Consider the following 14,910-nt stretch of genomic DNA (forward strand, 5'->3'; position numbering starts at 1 on the left):
GCTCCTTCCTAGACCTGGAAGACAACAATATATGAATTTGTTGCGGGGGGAGAGTATGACAACAAAAACGATACAACGAATTCCGAAGGATTCCTAGAGTGGTTCTAGAAGTTGTATTCCAGACACCTGCGAAGGATGCACTTCTATTATTATGTAAAGAAAAAGCTTATCAGCCTTTGAATCATTCTTCACCCATCAGATTAGCAGAATATTTTTTCTAAAAAAAGGTAATACTGTCCAGGGATGATCAGTAAGCAAGGAAATGGGACTCCTATACTTACTGCAGTGGGCCTTTGCATGTACGAGCAATTTACTGGTGTTAAAGTAGTCTGTGAGGAGGAGAGAAAAAAGATTTCTACTTTTTACTTCTGTATTTTTAATTTTTAAAACATTTTACAGAAGTATAACGCACGTTTTTCTTTTCCTTACAGAATCCTTTAACACCATTCAATTTCTAGCACAATAAAATGCCTACTGGTGTATACGTGATAACTTAACAGTACTGATAAAAAGATAAAGTACCCTGTGTTTTTTTGGCAATGTGAAAATATGACAAAAAATTTAAGTCTGTTATCTTGTGATAAGTTGTTGGTGCTAGTTACAAATATTATAACAATTTTTATTTGAGATATTAAGAATACTATTATAATAGGTGATCTGATCACCTATTGGGTTTATAAAGTATATCACAGTATATTTCAAACTTCTTTGGTCCAGATCCTTACAATTTTGTTTTACGTTTTGCCACCTTGATCCAGTACACATATGCATATATAACTTAACCAAATTATAATTAAATAATACTTACAAAACAGAAATTTTCTAATTTATTCTATTTCATTTTTTTAAACTGTAGATCATGCCTTACTAAACTGATTTCAAGACTGAGAGTTGAGACAACCTATATCCATATAGCTTAATTATCAGGTCTGAGAATATTTGTGTCAAAATAACCATTTCAGAAAATTCTTGCTCAAAAAGATAAGGCTATAAACTATTAAATAACTTCACTGTTTGCTACAGAAATTTCTGCAAACTAATTTATCTTGACAGTTTGCTCATTTGGGCAACCTATTTTCCCATCAGGACAACAGACTACTTACCTGGGCAAACAGCTAGCTTATCAAACATTGGTTTATTTATCAAAACTCAATTCAAGACCCTCTCCTCACTGTGTCCACTACTCCTAAAATACCATGCCATGAATTCTGTCTAATACAGATCAGTTCCCCATCTTGACAGATGTGCCTTAAACCCCTCGAGTCCAGATCCCCAAGCCCTATACATATTCTCTCCTGAACTCCCCCTTCTAAGACAGTGCACTAAGACTTGCAGACTGATGTTCTCTTTCATTGTGGTATGTAAATATAATACCACTGATTAACAGGTTTTCTGATGGTCTCTTAGGGAATCAACAAGATCCACTAATGTGATGTGATCCACAACTTGAAAAAGAATGCCAGAAGACCCAACACAGACAAAAATAAATAAATTAAATTAAATTAAAAACAAACAAACAAACAAAACACCCAGGGATAGTTCTGACACAGAAAAGGCACAACAGGTGGGTCCAGAAGACCCAGCTTCATTTTCCAGCTTTTCTCCTTCCTAGTTTGGTGAACTCAGACAAGTCACTTCACCTCTCTGAGCCTCAGATTCTTTATCTGTAAGTTAGGTATTTAATTGGCAAATACCTATAAATGATAAAAGTATTATCTAAATTAAAAGATGAAATGGATATTTTTCATCATGTCTTAACTTTGTAACACTAAGGGTTTTCCTTGTTTTTACTCAATTGCTTACCTTCAACTGAACTTTGTCTGAAGCAGAATGCCCTAAAGAATGAAACAAAAAGCCATTACTTACTACAAATACTTCACTTTCCATAATAGCCTAGTTTCATTAAAAGCAAAGGTGCAGGTTCTACCCAGAAGCCACTACATATTATTGAATTCTCAATTAATTGCATCTCCACTAGAGGCTGAACTGTCACTATTAATTTTATGATTTCTCCCATTAATGACATTTCTGTAGCACTCATGTAACAAGAAAAAATGGAGTCCTTTTCATTGTTCATTATTTTAAAAGTATACTATTTAATCTAGTTAGAATGGGTCATTCAAAAACAACTGTTCCACAGTTCTCCAAACTATAAGACTTCCAGGGCTTCCCTGGTGGTGTAGTGGTTGAGAGTCCGCCTGCCGATGCAGGGGACATGGGTTCGTGCCCCGGTCCGGGAAGATCCCACATGCCACGGAGCGGCTGGGCCCGTGAGCCATGGCTGCTGAGCCTGCGCGTCCGGAGCCTGTGCTCCCCAATGGGAGAGGCCACAACAGTGAGAGGCCCGCGTACCGCAAAAAAAAAAGACTTCCAAATCCCCAAAACCTTATTTCAAATAGTATTTGCCAAAGCAAATCTTCCACGAACATTTGGCTAACTCAAGCAAATGACAACAGGATTTAAGACTGTTTCTAGCTGGCCCTGTCAATCTGTACAACTTCAACCCACACAGATCTTTTCCCCTTTTACTGATAGCTAAATATGGGTATACTAAAGCACACAGGTTGGGGTATTAACTGCATTTACTGAATGAATTTTCAGAACAGAAAAGAAGAAAATATATAAAAATGCACTTAGACTAGAAAGAAAAGTAACATCCTGTAACTTTGAAGCAACTATGAAAACTCTCTTTAAAGAAGTGAAGTAAAATCTTACCCTTGCTACATTGAGGAATGTCTATGGTAATTTCAGGATCACTCTTCAAATTGGATGAAACACTTTTTCTTGGTGTTTTTGCTAGTTCTGAAGCTGTAAACAGACAAAAGAAATATATTAAAAAAACTTTTAATGGAGAACAGTAGATTAAGAGGGGAAATAGCCTTATTTCACTTACATAAATTAAAAAAAAAAAGAAACTTGCTGTTACTGATATCAGAAAGATAAATAAACCTAGCCATATTAAGAGTACTACTGCTTTCACCTTTACTGTCTTCCAAGTCTTCCTTCAGTTATCCACAGGTCTCGCAAAAAAATACAAATAAAGAGCTAACTTTGACCTTGCTGGTTTCTCCAATTATCACACACTCTTCCTCTCTCTTCTCCATTGACAGGTTTATACTCTTTCCATTTCTTTACCATATATATTTGAGGCACATCTCTGCTAACAGTTAAGAAAGAATGGCCAGAAAGTGGGATCTAAAATCAACTGAAAACTGTGTATATTTAAAATTATACTTTTAAAGCTCTTAAGTCTCCCATAAAATGTGGTTTATTACTTGTGTCTAAAACTCTAACACATATTAATAATGTATAAAATATGATAGAGCACTGAACAGATGACATTTCTTTTATTAATATTTATTTATTTATTCATTTATTTGGCTGTGCCGGGTCTTAGTTGTGGCATGGGGGATGTTTAGCTGCAGCATGCGAACTCTTAGTTGCAGCATGTACGTGGGATCTAGTTCCCTGACCGGGAATCGAACCCAGGCCCCCTGCATTGGGAGCGTGGAGTCTTAGCCACTGGACAGGGAAGTCTCAGATGGCATTTCTTCAACTGAGCATCAGATGAAAGAGTTGGCTTCTGAACAGAAGGGGCCAGGACTTCCCTGGTGATGCAGTGGTTAAGAATCTGCCTGCCAATGCAAGGAACATGGGTTTGAGCCCTGGTACGGGAAGATCCCACATGCCATGGAGCAACTAAGCCCATGCGCCACAACTGCTGAGCCTGCGCCTTAGAGCCCGTGAGCCACAACTATTGAGCCTGCATGCCATAACTACTGAAGCCCGCGCACCTAGAGCCCGTGCTCCTCAAGAGAAGCACTGCAATGAGAAGCCCACGAACTGCAACAAAGAGTAGCCCCCGGTTGCCACAACTAGAGAAAGCCTGTGCGCAGCAACAAAGACCCAACACAGCCAAAAATAAATAAATAAATTAATTAATTTTTTTAAAAAGGGGGCCATTTAAAATGAAAAATACAATGTTTATCTTTTTTTTTTTAAGATGTTGGGGTAGGAATTTATTAATTTATTTATTTATTTTGGCTCTGTTGGGTCTTCATTTCTGTGCCAGGGCTTTCTCTAGTATGGCATGTGGGGGCCACTCTTCATCGCAGTGCGCAAGCCTCTCACTATCGCGGCCTCTCTTGTTGCAGAGCACAGGCTCCAGACGTGCAGGCTCAGCAGTTGTGGCTCACGGGCCTAGCTGCTCCGTGGCATGTGGGATCCTCCCAGACCAGGGCTCGAACCCATGTCCCCTGCATTAGCAGGCAGATTCTCAACCACTGTGCCACCAGGGAAGTCCTACAATGTTTATCTTTAAAGATGCTCACATTCTCACACTGTGATGGGCATGTGGGAATTGAGTCTAACTGAAGGAATAGATTTACATTTCATACACTAAGAAAATTGTTCACTGAGAACACTATTTAAATTCTCTTCCATCTTTTTTTTTTTAAAGAGAAAGTATAGTTGAATTTGTGTAAATTAAGCCACTTCACTGACTCAAATTCTTTTTAACCTATTTCACACAGCTTTATCCAATCTTGGAACTGACCCAAGATATTCATGACAGTCCCTACAAATGCACTGGCTTCTTTTTTCTTAACCTCCTCAATCCTCTGTATCATTCATTAAAGTTTTTTATATCTTTCTTTTTTTTTTTTTTTTTTTTTTTATATATCTTTCTTTGAAATTATTCCTCCATCTGGGTTCCATGGTATTAGCCTGGTCCCTGGCTACTGCTGGTAGTTATTCCATCTCTACTTCACTGCCCTCATCCTCCTAAGCATTCTAACCTGCAGGTACCTAAAGCTCAGGCACTGGCCTTCTCTTTACACCAGAAAAATATGCCATGTTTGGATTAAAGGCTGTTGATCCACAGGATAGGAAAAAAACCTTCACATCAACAAAAAGCCACAAAAGTACAAAGTAACTTAGCTGAGATCATTTTGGTTTTATATTGAAACATAAAAATTCTCTGCTTTTAAATAACTTTAAACTACAAAAGGAGAAAGGAAGAAAAAGGAAGAATTGAAGAGGAAAGGAAACAAGAGACAGTCATCCATGTATGGGTATTAATTTCAATAATAAAAAATTGGGGCAAATATTTAATTCATTTGTATTATATTTCACACATCAACTGGTCTGCAACATATTAGAAATTTTAAAATAAAACTCCTCTTTGCCTAATAATAACTTCTCATCAGGTTATTATCTGATCCTATCTATCCAATCTAGTTTCAATTTCCTTAAATTCATCTTTCTCCAAGCTGGTCAAACTCCTTACTGTCCTTGTCCTTTCTATGTGATAATTCTATCTTTGCTTTTTCTTTGCATTTACTTACTCATCCTGGACGTGTTCTCTGTGTTTTACAAAGCCTTCCAATCTAACTCTTGCTCTATTTCTAGCCCTATATCTTGGTTACTCCAATTATATTTAATCATCTTTTATACTCAGAGTAATATATGATTTTCTGACAGATCATAACTTATTTTAAAATATTAAGGCATTCTATTTTATTGATATATTTAGATGTAAACACAATTAGCAAAAATACTTAGTAAGTCAAAGAGCGACATAACACAGGTCCTAACTAAACACAGATTTTGGAAAGTATGATCAGTCTTAAACTATCCAGAAAACTATCTTTTCATGACTATATTTCTTTCAGATGTGATGAAAGAAATGCCCATCATAACAATACTTAAGTTCCTCACAGCACATATAGATATGAGACATGTATCATTGCAGTTATGTGCATGTTGACTATCCACTCAGGGAACTTCTACTTGATTACTCCAGTGAGGTTCCATTTTTCTTTTCACTATTAGTTCTTTCTCCAATGCTTCACTGTCGTTAGGGTTTCACTTTGGCCTTGGTGTCTATCTGATCTTTCCTCTAGTAATTATATTAGCATTTTCCTCTGGTGTCCCAGAGATCCTACACAGAATTCAGTCATTTTTACAGATCAAAAATTTTTTAATTTCTTTTCTTAAATTAATTTATTTTTTATTGAAGTATACTTGATTTAAAGCGTTGTGTTAGTTCCAGGTGTACAGCAAAGTGATTCCGTTTTTTTCAGATTCTTTTCCCATATAGGTTATTACAAAATATCAAGTATAGTTCCCTGTGCTATACAGTAAGTAGGTCCTTGCTGTTTATCTATTTTCTATATAGTAGTGTGTATCTGTTAATCCCAGACTCCTAATTTAAACCTCCCCCGACTTTCCCCTTTGGTAACCATAAGTGTGTTTTCTAGGTCTGTAAGGCTATTTCTGTTTTGTAAATAAGTTCATTGTATCAAAACCTTTTTAGATTTCTTTATGCAGATAATAAAGTCTAAGAAACACATCAATTAGTGTAAATTATTGTATGTACCATGTTAGGTTCAAAATTAATGATGCATATAATATTATACCTTTCAGAAAAACCGAATTTTGCAAATGCTTAAATTGTATTATGTTCAGAAACACAGGTCTTATAATTACTTCTTATATGTCCCTCATCAGTGTCGACACTCAACAAGTATGACATTCATTTGACTTTGAATGTTTAAATGATCACTGACTACAATGTTTGAATGTTTAAATGATCACTGACTACAATGACTGCATAAAAATACACCACTTAAGACACATATATAGATGTTCTACAATTATAGATTATAAGTCCTCTTATACAACAACTATTTTGCCAGGTAGTTAACTATTACTCCCTTGCTCTTAACTTTTTGGTATTCCCAAACTTCCATAAACTTATGGACCTCCTTAATTTTAAAGTGCTTTCACGTGTTATTTCCTTTCCTCAAAGCTTTCAAAACTGATGACCCCTCATGCCACAGGATCCAAGAATAGTGCCACCTGAATTTTTAAAAAGAATTAAATTGCTAGTTTAATTTTAATGTTATATATAATTTATTTAAGTCTAGTTCTCTGAAAATCAGTAATTCACATGTAATTAGTATAAGTGGTAACCGGGGTAAGAAAAATGTTAGAACAGCCCATTTCTAACAATTTTACATAAATGATTTTCTATAATACGAACTCTTCTTCTACATACAGTGTAAAACTCTTATTCAATAAATTCAGAATATCTCTGTGTGACTTAAGTCACTTGTTTACATAACAAAAATTTGTTAAGAGCCTATGCTAGGTGTTGTGGGAAGGAATCTAAGACAGGGTCTCTACTATAACCTTAGAACCTAGCTGAGAACAGAAGACATCTGAGCATGAAAAAAACTAATGACTTTAAGTATGCTTGAAAATAAAATAACATCCCTCATTCATTCTTTTAGTGAATGCAATGGGGTGATAACAGTGGGAAATGTGGTTAAATACACCTTAGAAAAGGTGAATAGTGATTACAGAAGTCAGAAAAGCAACATACCTAATTTAGCCATCTTTTCAGGGTGTTTTCTATTCTGAAAAGAATAAACTTTATTCCCACCATCTGTAGCAGAGCCATTTTTCAAGGATTCTGAAAGAAAAATGCAACATACATTTAGGAAAAATGGGTGAGGTTAATTAACAGGAAAAAAAGACAGAATTTTAACAAAAACTTAGGATTTGTACCCTTCACTGTCTTGCACAAATGTTTAACAATACATATTTATAAATAAGATATTAAAAACACACAGTAGACTATGATACTGTTTACATAAATTTTAAAACACAGAAAACATGTAATTCACAGATACACAAAAATATATAAACAAACACAACAACAATAAAAAGCCCACTAAAGAACACTCCAGACTAGAGGGATATGCATTCAATTCATGATAGAAGTTGCCCCTGAGGAGGGAGGACAAAAGGGACTTTATTAGTTATGCTTCTTTCTTTTTTTTTTAAAATAAATTTATTTATTTCATTTATTTTATTTTTGGCTGCGTTGGGTCTTCATTGCTGCATGCAGGCTTTCTCTAGTTGTGGCGAGCGGGGGCTACTCTTCGTTGTGGTGCGCGGGTTTCTCATTGCAGTGGCTTTTCTTGTTGCGGAGCACGTGCTCTAGGAGTGTGGGCTCAGTAGTTGTGGCTCGTGGGCTCCAGAGCACAGGCTCAGTAGTTGTGGCGCATGGGCTTAGTTGCTTGGCAGCATGTGGGATCTTCCCGGACCAGGGCTTGAACCCACATCCCCTGCATTGGCAGGTGGATTCTTAACCACTGCACGACCAGGGAAGCCCTGAAGTTGAGATTTAAACAGTTGTTATATGATAGAAGTTCTCTTACTCTCAACTAAGACCCTGACTTAATTTCATTCTTTAATCCTCCCTTTAAATAACAACTGCTACCTACAACATACCGGACACTCATGGCTAGTAGTCTACTTGCTATCACAGTGATTCTCAAAATGTAGTCTGTTATGGGGTGGCGGGTAGGGCGTCTCTGAGGTCCCTGAGGCTGAAACTGTTTCATAGTGACACTAAGACAAGATCTGACTTTCTGACCCTCAATCATGAGTTTATATTGAGGTAATCCAGAAACTACATGATGTGTGGTGACATCACCACCCTGTCAGCTAACAAAATGCATGAGCAGATATGAAAATCCAGCTGTTTTCTATTAAGTCAGACATTAAAGAGATTTGCAAAAATATAAAACTATGCCCTCTTCAATAATTTTTTGAAATAGATATTTTTCATCAAAATACATGTAATTTTTGTTAACACGTAATGGGTTTATTATTGTGCCAAACTTTTAAAAAAAATTTTTTCGGCTGCACTGGGTCTTCATTGCTGCCAGTGGGCTTTCTGTAGTTGCAGTGAGTGGGGGCTACTCTTCGTTGCGGTGCGCAGTTTTCTCATTGTGGTGGCTTCTCTTTATAGCGGAGCATGGGCTCTAGGCATGTGGGCTTCAGCAGTTGCAGCACGTGGGCTCAGTAGTTGTGGCTCGTGGGCTCTAGAGCACAGGCTCAGTAGTTATGATGCACGGGCTTAGTTAACCCGTAGCATGTGGGATCTTCCCAGACGAGGGATCGAACCCGCATCCCCTGCACTGGCAGGCAGATTCTTAACCACTGTGATGCCAGGGAAGTCCCCAAACCTTTAATGAGTTTATTAAAGTGCCAAACTTTTCCGAAGTCAGTGTTTGCTCCCTTTATTGCTTAAGAGTTCCCATTGGTGTGTATATGCACGAACACTTGGTATTACCTAAACTCCTTAATCTTTGCCAATCTAGTGGGTACAAAATGAATCTCACGGGGAAAGGCATTTTAATTTCCTTTCCCTAGTCACTAACGAAGCTTAACACCTTTTTACGGGTTTCTTATTTCCAGAAGAAGAAATATCTTCTCTATCCTGTGTCTCGTCTTTTCACTTCTTGATAATGTCATTCGATGAAGAGAAGTACTGGATTTTTAAAAAACAGACTATTTTTTAGAGCAGTTTTAGGTTCACAACCAACTCAAGTGGAAGGTACAGAGATTTCCCATGTATCTCCTGCCCTACATATCTACAGCCTCCCCCCATTATCAATATCTCACACCAGATGGTACATTTGTAAAAAAACAAACAAAATGAATAAATTAAAATTAAAAAACAAAAACAAAAAAAAGAGTGGTACATTTGTTGGAATCAATGAACCTCTGTTGACACTTCATTATCACCCAGAGTCCATAGTTTACATTACGGTTTACTCTTGCTGTTGTACATTCTATAGGTTTTGACAAAGTACGATGACCTGTATCCATCATTATAGTATCATACAGAATGGACTCACTGCCTTAAAAATCCTCTGTACTCCATCTATTCATCCCTTCCTTACTCCTGACCCTTGGCAACCAATGTCTTCTTTTACTGTCTGTATAGTTTTGCCTTTTCCAGAATGTCAGAGTTGGAATCATACAGTATGTAGCCTTTTCAGATTGACTTCTTTCATTTAGCAATATGCATTTAAGGCTCCTCCATATCTTTTCATAGACTGATAACTTATTATTTTTTTTAGCATTGAATAATATCCCACTGCATGGATGTATCAGTTTATTTATCCTTGGTTGACTTCTTGGTTGCTTCTAATCCTTGGCAATTATGAACAAAGCTGCTACAAACATCTGTGTGTGCAGGTTTTTGGGTGGACAAAAGATTTCAACTCATTTGAGTAAATATGAAGGAACACAACTGCTAGGTCACATGGTAAGAATATGTTTAGTCTGTAATAAACTGCCAAACTGTCTTCCAAGGAGCTGTACCATTTTGCATTCCCACTAGTAGTAAATGGGTTCTTGTTACTCCACATCTCTGTCAGCATTTGGTGTTGTCAATATTTTGGATTTTGGCCATTCTTTTTTAATATTTTGTTTTTTTGATGTGGACAATATTTTTTAGTCTTTATTGAATTTGTTACAATATTGCTTCTGTTTTCTGTTTTGGTTTTCTGGCTGTGAGCCATGTGGGATCTTAGCTCCCCGACCAGGGATCAAACCTGTATCCCCCACATTGGAAGGTGAAGTCTTAGCCACTAGACCACCAGGGAAGTCCTGGATTTTGGCCATTCTAATAGATGTGTAGTGGTATCCCACTGTTGTCTGAATTTGCAATTCCTTAATGACATATAATGTTGAACATCTTTTCATATGCTGATCTGCCATCTGGGTATCTTCTTTGGTGAGATGTCCAGGTCCTTTGCTCATTTTTTAATCAGGTTGTTCATTTTCTTATTGTTGAGTTTTAAGAGCTCTTCGTATATTTTGGGTAACAGTTCTTTAATAGATATGTCTTTTGCTATATTTTCTCCTAGCTGTGGTTTGTCTTCTTGAGAAGTTCTGAATTTTAATTAGTTTAATTTGTCAATCTTTTCTTTTGATTACACATTTTTAAAGAAATTCTTCTATAAGACCAAAGCTATATTCTCCTATATTTTCTTGTAAAAGCATTTATAATTTGCTTTTCATGTGTAAATCTTTAATTAAGGTAATTAAGTTGTTTACAATGGCAGTTAGGAATCCAATTTCTTTTTTTCCTTTCTTTCTTTTTTTTTTTTTTTTGCAGTACATGGGCCTCTCACTGTTGTGGCCTCTCCCGTTGTGGAGCACAGGCTCCAGACGCGCAGGCTCAGCGGCCACGGCTCACAGGCCTACCCGCTCCGCGGCATGTGGGATCTTCCCAGACCAGGGCACGAACCCGTGTCCCCTGCATCGGGTCCCCCTGCAGGCGGACTCTCAACCACTGCACCACCAGGGAAGCCCCCAATTTCTTTTTTTCATAAGGATAGTCAATTGTTCCAACACCATTTATTGACCAGTTCATCCTTAGCCTAGTGATCTCTAATGCTACCTCTATCATATATCTATAATATGCACATATGGATAAGTCTGTTTATGGAGAACTTGTTACTATAATTACGTAAATTAAATGTTTGGCACATAGACAAAATATGAATAAAAAATATCAAGTAGTTTCTATGTAAACTAAATTAAATGCTTTAGAAAGACTTGATAAAAGTTATTAACTAAAAGAACTGATTTCAAATTAGGTATGGATGAGAAACCATAAAAGATTTAAGAAAAAAACTGAAAAACATAAAAGCACACTACATTCAGACTGCATCAGAAGTGTCTTTAAATGATCAATCTAATGGAAGGAAATAAAACTTGAAATCCTAGATAATACATTATGGATATGCTATCTAAAAATACCCAAAACCAAAACCAAAAGGTGCTGCTGTTCTTCAACCAGCTGACTGGCAAATGTATATTTAAAGAAAAGACAATGATACATAAATATCTACATATATGTTTATATGTAAAACAAAATGTTTAGAGTATATAATTATTTTTATGATTTCCTTGTTCTGATATTTTGATAAATTGACCAATTAATAATGGCTCTAATCACACTGGCCAACAGGGATTTAGTATAATATATAAATAAAACTTTTTAATAGTTTTAAAATTACTCAAAATAGACAATACCAAAATAACTATGAACATACAATTCACAGAAGTTAAAATGGCTAATAAATAAAAGAAAAAATGTTTAATGCTGATGAGGGATCTTAATACTAGTTGATACAATCTTCCTAGAAAGTAATTTAGCAATATGTAAGCCTTATAAAGTTCATATACCTTTTTTTTAAAATTAAGTTCATATACTTTCACCAGTAATTCTATTTGAGGAATCTCTGATGAAAAAAATAAGACATCTGAACAAAGATTTATGTTCAAGGGTAATCACTACTGCATCAGTTATAATAATAAAAACTTAGAAATAATTCAGAAGTCTAACAGAGGAAACTATGTATTATTTATAGGTTAGAATATATTATTATTCAGTTACTAAAGTTTTCTTTGTCCAGAGAATTATCTCTAAGAATTTAACAATATGTTAAATTTAGAAAGAAATAACACTTCTACTTCACACGCATTGGGATGGCTATTATTAAAAAAAAAAAAAACGTGTTGGTGAGAATGTGGAGAAATTGGAACCCTTGTGCATTGTTGGTGGAAATGCAAAATGATGTAGTTGCTATGGAAAACAGTATGGTGGTTCCTCAAAAAATTAAAAATAGAATTACCATATGATCCAGCAATTCCACTTCTGGGAATATTCCCAAAAGAATTCAAATCAAGATCTCACAGAGATATCTGTACGCCCATGTTCCTAGTAGCATTATTACACTGTACAGCAAAGCGAGTCAGCTATACGTATACACATAGCCCAGCAAAGTGAGTCAGCTATACGTATACACATAGCCCAGCAAAGTGAGTCAGCTATACGTATACACATAGCCCAGCAAAGTGAGTCAGCTATACGTATACACATAGCCCCTCTTTTTTGGATTTCCTTCCCATTCAGGTCACCACAGAGCACTGAGTAGAGTTCCCTCTGCTATACAGTATGCTCTCATTAGTTATCTATTTTATACATAGTATCAATAGTGTATATATGTCAATCCCAATCTCCCAATTCATCCCATCCCCCCCACTTTCCCCCTTGGTATCCATGCTTGTTCTCTACATCTGTGTCTCTATTTCTGCTTTGCAAATAAGATCATCCTAATAGCATTATTCACAACAGCCAAAAGGCTGAAGCAACCCAAATGTCCATCAACCAATAAATAGATAAACAAAATGTGGTATATACATACAATGCAATATTACTCAACCTTGAAAAGGAAGGAAACTCAAAAAAAAAAGGAAGTAAACTGACACTTGCTAAACATGTATTAACCTTGAGGACATTATGCTAAGTGAAATAAGGCAAACACAAAAAGACAAATAGTGTACAATTCCACTTATATGAGGTACCTAGAGTAGTCAAATTCATAGAGTCAAAGGAAGTAGAATGGTGGCTTCCAGGGGCTGGGGGAAGGGGGGACTAGGCCGTTGTTTAATTGAGTACAGAATTTCAGTTTTGTAAGATGAAAAAAGTTCTAGAGATCGGTTGTAAAATAATGTGAATATACTTAATACTGAACTATATACTTAAAAATGGTTAAGATGGTAAATTTTATATTAATGTATATCTTACCGCAATATTTTTTACCACAATTAAAAAAAACAGATTTTTAATTTAACCGCAATTAAAAATCTGACATCATCCTTAAGTTCAAAAATGGAACTCTGAATAAGGCTAAATTAAAAATACTATGGATTGGGACTTTCCTGGTGGCACAGTGGTTAAGAATCCTCCTGCTGATGCAGGGGACACAGGTTCGAGCACTAGTCTGGGACGATCCCACATACCGCAGAGCAACTAAGCCTGTGGGCCATAACTACTGAGCCTGCACTCTAGAGCCCACGAGCCACAACTACTGAAGCCCGCACGCCTAGAGCCCATGCTCTGTAAAAAGAGAAGCCACCGCAATGACAAGTCCGCACACCACAAGGAAGAGTAGCCCCTGCTTGCCGCAACTAGAGAAAGCCCACACACAGCAACGAAGACCCAACGCAGCCAGAAATAAATAAATTAAAAAAAATACTATGGATGGACCACATATTTGTCTCAGAATTTTCTAACAGCCAACTTATAATCAATTAAAGAATTGTTCTGTTCATAAAATTGAAAAACAAATCAATTGTTTAAGAGAAGCATCAATAAGACAAATTGCTCTTGAGGACACCTGTCTGATTGTTTGGGGGAGATCTTTCAGAAAACATTCTGTTTAATGCCTGAGATCACCTAGCACCTCCATGCAATGATTTTTCACCAGAGTGGATGGATTAACAGAATATAAGAGTTATGCCAGGTATGTCAAGATATGTGCTGCTTATAAGAAGCAGCTTATACTTCAATAGTAAGTAAAGGGATTGATTAATAAAGTATTTAAAGGTCCTTGTTGAAAAGTTTTTTCCTTTTAAATATTCCTTAAGATTCTTTGTGAAATGTCTGTGTTTTAAAAGTAATGCTTAACAGGACTTCCCTGGTGTTCCAGTGGTTAAGACTCAGTGCTTCCACTGCAGGGGACACAGGTTCGAACCCTGGTTGGAGAACTAAGTAAGATGTGTGGCCAAAAAAAAAATCCTTACTGTCTTCTGTTTGTAATTAAGGATTAGGCAGAAGCTTATTGTTCAGTATCTCAAATAAAGTTAAGCAAGATGGTAACAGATGTCACCTTTTCTTCCCTAAAGAAAACATTAAAAGAAAACTAAGAAAACTCTCCTTCCTACACCTTATCTGAAACACCACTCTCCACCCCTATACACATTGTGGCAAATAAGAAAAAACAAAGCAAAATAGGAAAAGTCATGTTTGCAAGACTTAACTGTAAGTTACGGGCTCCTCTGTCGTACATGCCAATAGGCAAAAGAACAGCCCCACTTCCTGTACTCGAGACAAACTTATGTGTGTGCATGTATGTGCAGACAGACATATACACACCAAACTGTCAACAGGTCCCTGTTCTTTTTTTAAAAATTAATTAATTAATTTTTGGCTGCGTTGGGTCTTCATTGCTGCGCATGGGCTTTCTCTAG

At 36.4% G+C, this 14,910-nt stretch overlaps 1 protein-coding gene across 2 annotated transcripts in view; it reads right to left on the bottom strand.

Annotated features, from left to right (window-relative positions):
- ORC2 (origin recognition complex subunit 2) overlaps window positions 1-14,910 on the bottom strand; it is a 53,317-nt gene that overhangs the window by 29,619 nt on the left and 8,788 nt on the right. For both annotated transcript variants that reach the window (XM_024757326.1, XM_024757325.1), the window contains exons 5-7: window positions 7,388-7,477; window positions 2,716-2,808; window positions 1,804-1,835 (exon numbers count right to left, since the gene is read on the bottom strand). In XM_024757326.1, coding sequence (XP_024613094.1) covers window positions 1,804-1,835; window positions 2,716-2,808; window positions 7,388-7,477 — 215 coding nt within the window. The remainder of the gene's footprint in view (window positions 1-1,803; window positions 1,836-2,715; window positions 2,809-7,387; window positions 7,478-14,910) is intronic.

Source organism: Neophocaena asiaeorientalis, unplaced genomic scaffold (genome assembly GCF_003031525.2).
Source record: "Neophocaena asiaeorientalis asiaeorientalis breed wild unplaced genomic scaffold, Neophocaena_asiaeorientalis_V1.1 scaffold246, whole genome shotgun sequence".
NCBI lineage: Eukaryota > Metazoa > Chordata > Mammalia > Artiodactyla > Phocoenidae > Neophocaena > Neophocaena asiaeorientalis.